This window comes from Rhagoletis zephyria, unplaced genomic scaffold (genome assembly GCF_001687245.7).
Source record: "Rhagoletis zephyria isolate East Lansing unplaced genomic scaffold, Rhagoletis_zephyria_1.1 Rzeph_scaffold_01052, whole genome shotgun sequence".
NCBI lineage: Eukaryota > Metazoa > Arthropoda > Insecta > Diptera > Tephritidae > Rhagoletis > Rhagoletis zephyria.
Genome location: NW_016158136.1, coordinates 9,425 through 14,712, shown reverse-complemented (window position 1 = coordinate 14,712; position 5,288 = coordinate 9,425). Strand labels below are relative to the sequence as shown.

The 5,288-nt window shown below is 33.9% G+C and overlaps 1 protein-coding gene across 1 annotated transcript in view; it reads right to left on the bottom strand.

Moving 5' to 3' along the window:
* Positions 1 to 5,088, bottom strand: part of LOC108362609 (neuronal acetylcholine receptor subunit alpha-7-like) — a gene marked incomplete at its 5' end in the record, with an annotated part of 77,384 nt that extends 72,296 nt beyond the window's left edge. Inside the window, one exon of the mRNA XM_017615657.1 lies at positions 4,894 to 5,088. Within this exon, the coding sequence (XP_017471146.1) occupies positions 4,894 to 5,088 (195 nt within the window). The remainder of the gene's footprint in view (positions 1 to 4,893) is intronic.
* Between the last annotated feature and the right edge of the window lie 200 nt (positions 5,089 to 5,288).

Genomic DNA, 5,288 nt, shown 5'->3' with positions numbered 1-5,288 from the left:
ATTAATTGTTTGCTCACTTGGTCGATTATGTAGACCATAAATCGGACGTAAAGCGAACCGAACACTGATTTTGGTAATAAAATTCAATGATTTGCAAGCGTTGCTCGTTAGTAAGTCTATTCATGATGAAATGTCAAAGCATACTGAGCATCTTTCTCTTTGACACCATGTCTGAAATCCCACGTGATCTGTCAAATACTAATGCATGAAAATCCTAACCTCAAAAAAATCACCCGTTATTTGGGCCAGAAAATAATGTTACTCATACGCCACGTCGTACATATAGTTCATCTATATGTCTATTTCATGAATTAGGATTTAAAATATTGATAGAATTTCGGCTTCATTCCGGCCCCAAAAGCCATGCGATAAGAAGTTCGATTAAAGTTTGACATCCTAAAGCTGCAACAGACGGCGTATTTAAATGGACATGCTAAAGAGAAATACGCAGCGAACAAAGTCACCCTGCATTCGGTTGTGATGCCACGCACAACTGAGTGATACCGGAAGAAAAGTAGAAAGGAAATAAATAAAGGCATATTTATATATACATATTTATTTAAAATTCTATCAGAAAATAAGTCAGCATGCACGCGAATGCAAATCTTGAAACAAAACGTTCAGTGAGAGCACTAAGAAAAGGCGAAGAAATCACTTCCAAACGATTTTGGATGCCAAATCTGCGGGCTCGTTTTACGAAGAAGCACCGAAACCAATGTATAGGAGCAATGCTCTCGTCCCTTCACTTCACCAAAAAGATGTAAAAACAGCAATAATAAGGATTAAGATAGCACGGGGGGATACCTTATCTAAATTTGCTATCCACGCCAAATTAAAGGGTATTTATGTAGAATATATTCTTTCTATTGGGAGACGATTTCGATTGACTGTATATTTTAAACTATTACTATTGGTGATACTTCTACTAATCATCAATTTTCGCATGCACCCTGTATGTATACAAGTATTTTTTGTATGCCTGTGTGTGCCTTCCAGGCCCTCGCACATTCCTAAGTTTTCACTTACATACTACAAACGAGTATGCAAATATAGATGTTTAGCTATATATTTGATTCAATGTTAGTTTTTTTTTTTTTTAAGCAAAATGCGAAAGGCAAGCTTTTTGCTAATTCTTCTTCCTATTCCATGCGCTCACGTAATGATGAAGTAACTCACACGAAAATGATAAAATAATATGAAGGAAGCAAAGTTTATGATGATAACGACCTTACTAAGTAAGGAGCGACGTTACTGAATATACTTCAGCTGCAAGAGAGAGTGCTGTGCTTTAAAGTTTCGAAAACGACGAAGAAATAACTAAACTAACCAGAGTAGCAGACGTTCTTGCGATGCTGGAAGAGTAGCAGCTGCTGATTTCGCAATACTTTTAAACATAAATACATGCATATTTTAAATGCTTATACGCGTGTATGTATGTACGCCTAAGTGATTGCTAAAATAGAATGGCATGTGAATTAGCATGAATTTACTACTATCAAGTATATAATCATATGTATATGTATGCATACACATACTGGCATTTTAGCAATTATTTTGCATTCTGCACAGCTTCTAGCAAATTTTTTGGAATATTCAACAGCACATTGCCGAAAGTTTAAACGCTTAAAGGTATGCTATTTATGAAAGCTATGAGCTAGAATAACTTGAAGCTGTAAGCAAATAGATATGCGATTTGCGGCAGCTTTAGTACTCAAACAAATTTTTGGTTTACCTGCAACATTAACTGCTTCTATCTCAAAAAAATAATTTTCACTTAAATTGCTTTGGTATAACTGGCTAGTAGATAGAAAAAATATGTATGAATGTCAACAGGTTGGAGATACACATCCACATCTAATTAATTTAACTTGAAAAAAATTGCATTTTCAAAATGTCCGCAGGTCAACAAAACTTTCCAATCTATTAATTTTTTCTATTTCTAATTTATTATCGCAAACTTCCAACAATTAGTTTTCTTCCCACAAAGAAATTTAAAGAAATTAATTTGAAATTATTTCTCAATTCAATTTCATATTCTGAGCAACAAAAATAGCAAATTTTGTAAAAATGTTTGCTTAAATACTTAGCAATTACTTCAGCGGGGAGATATTTTCTTGGTATGCATAAATACTATACAGATTAAAATCAATTAACTTTTAGCTGAATGCAGTTAAATCCTTCAATGCTTTGCCTGTTATTGATAGACAGATGACTTAAGATTTTAGCAGGCAGGCTATGATAGAAAGACAGTGTGCTCCAGTACTGAAGTCCATAAGTATTAGTAGCTTGTGGCTATTTAAATATGTATGTATATATGGACATATGAACGTATACAAACTAAATATGTATATTCACTGAATCTGTAAGCGAACACTATCACACAGTTATTGCAATGAATAGACCGAAATTTTTACCTGTCGTTCATAATTTGGAGTCATGCGTTGCTTTAGGCTTTTCTGGTAAATGTCTTAATAACTTTGAATGTGTTCCTAATTAAATATTTATGTGCTAGGTAACATGAGAATATTTATATGAACTAAAGTACACATTTATTTAAATTAATTATTAAATTGTAAGAAAGAAGAAAATTGTATGTCTCCATTTTAATTTGATGGCAAGTTAAAGGCGAATATTTTATAAGTTTAGGTATGGGAAGACACTGCAAAGTTGCAGCTGGGAAAAACTTATATTGTCTTCAACTGCAGAAAGTCTACCTAAGCAGTTACATGCATAACTAACGTACGTGAGCAAATCCGAGGAATAGTGAACTAAAAACGAAAAAATTCATGTTTTTTTTCACCGGATGCTACTATCCAATACCTATGAAGAGTTGCCCGAAGATTCCAAAAATCAAGTTAATTTTTTCCATGGATAAGTTTTCGAGATATTTGCAATTTACTGTTATTTACCTTTTAAAGAAGTGCTGCACTCTTAATTACGTATATCTCAAGAACCAATTGAAAATACTCAGATGTACATGGCGTATGCGTAACCTTCTTTCCTGCTCATTTTTCATACAAAACATCTTTGCGCATTTTCATTTGACCACTCATTCTTCCTTTCTTATTTATCCATTGATTTTGTTCATGTTTTCTCCATACATGAAAATTTGCAGAAATCTTTTGACTTTGATGGTCATATCACAATCGTGTTATGTGAGTAACCCCCGAACGCAAATTACGACTGCTGTTACTTTGAATTCAAATTTCCACTATTTTGTTGTCTTAAGTACTGCTTTAAATCATACCTTGTACCATAACAATTTTTTAAATGATAGTTTTTTTTTGGCGACAAAATTTGTGTATGAAAACCCCGATTGCCATTCCTATCTAAAGGAAGAAATCAAAAGAGTGAAATATTTTGTTACTTTGATCCTTGTTAGCTGGAATTAGGTATGAGAAAAGTGTTTTGGGAGGTAAATTTTGCTCCAATATATTCGGAAACCGAGTAATATTTAAAACGGCCTAAATAGGTCAACAAGATATCTAACGTACTGGACATAACCCGGATGATTTTTTTGTCAGCTTTTGTAGTACCAACAAAACAGTGTCTGATTTAACATTTTTAACATCAGAAGGTAATATAAGAAAGATTTACGACTATAACGATTATATATATGTAGTATAATCACAGAATGTTGTAGGCATTAAGCTCAATTAACCCATTTCAAAGTTAAACACGTATGGATTAATTAATTTTTTAAATAACGAGAAACCGATAAATACATTGATAACCATATTTCGATAAAAATACGTTTTATGTATCGGCATTTACATGGGTCGATTAATATATAAGCACACTGCGATGTACACAATATGTACATTTGTCGATTATTTTAAGAAATTTATCACTAAAGTTCCCGATATATCGAAAACTACCGAAGTAGTAGTTCATTTGTTTCCTCATATAGTCATTGGTATCGTTATCGATGAATTCATACGCATGTAGCATATCGATAACAAAGAATAATGCAATGGCAAGCAAACAATATAAGTGACTATCTCAAAAAAATAATGGCAAAGCACGAAATGCTCAAAGTCGTTTTTCTAGACAAGGTTTATTTAATAAATATCTCTAGACGTCGTTACTTTAATAAACTGTTAGCTGTTATTGAATAGATGTACTCCAATTTAGCTCTGCAATGCTGAGGAAAATCCATGAAGTGCAAAGCAACGCAGATTCCAAACGATTCGTATTTTATTTTTTCAGCTTCTCTAACTTCGGGTTAAATTATACATAACATTAAAAGAAGATTGCTCGCTTCGTAGCAATTTTATCTCTTATTTATTTCGTTCTGGTTGAGAATCGCACCTGGATTAGATAACATTAATATGAATAGGAGCGTCTCGTCAAAGTGCGCCGATCTACGACGATCTGTTGTAAAATACCTCTAATTGGTTATAGATAATTTTTGATCCACGTAGATTTGAGAAATTTCACGAGGTTCCTTGGCTCAAAGCCATTTAGGTTAAGTGACTCTAGGTATTTCTAAGTACGGCGATCTTAGGAACCGAAGTTTGGGCCTCGTAGTAAGGATTTCTCAGAGGCATATAATATTATCTGACTCGCAACTAAAGTCTGAAGTCTTTTTTTGTTTTTCCTGTACACCCTTTATACGAAAGTCCAAAAAGCTTAGTTCTTTGCAGTACTTGCTTCCTGATTAAACACATGAGTCTATTCACTCTGAGGAAAATTTGTGACTGACACCATCGGCTGCGCAAACTCCTTCATTCGTTGCCTACTTCAGTGTTTACCGGACAGGCTCTATCCCAAGCCCACTGCTTAAGATCCTTCTATTTGACCACTATCCTTTACTAAATTTAAATACTTACATATCTAAACTTTGGAGCTTAAAATAACTGGCATTTCAAATTTGTGCATCTCTTTACTCACCCAACGATAGTTTTTCTCCCGAATCTGGTGGCAGCGTAAAACCCAGCAACGCCATCGATGCGATCAGCACGCAAGGTATGATCAAATTAAAAAAATAATACAAAGTACGACGACGAATGATGATGGCAAATGTGATGTCGATATATGGTTCGGGACAGCAGTTGTAGTAGATTTCGTTACGCTTGCCAGGAACACCTGCGAGACAGGTTAAAGGGAAGAGAAATTAGCAAAAACTGTGTGCTAACTAGAAAAGAATTTGTTGGACAAAATCACAATAAATCAATAAACGATATGCAATAAATAGGAATATTTTTTATTTGGATGTTGTTGCATTGAGTGAAAAAGCTTTGTTATGTAATAGGGTTAAGTAAGTAAAGAGAGTAGCGAAGTGAGAG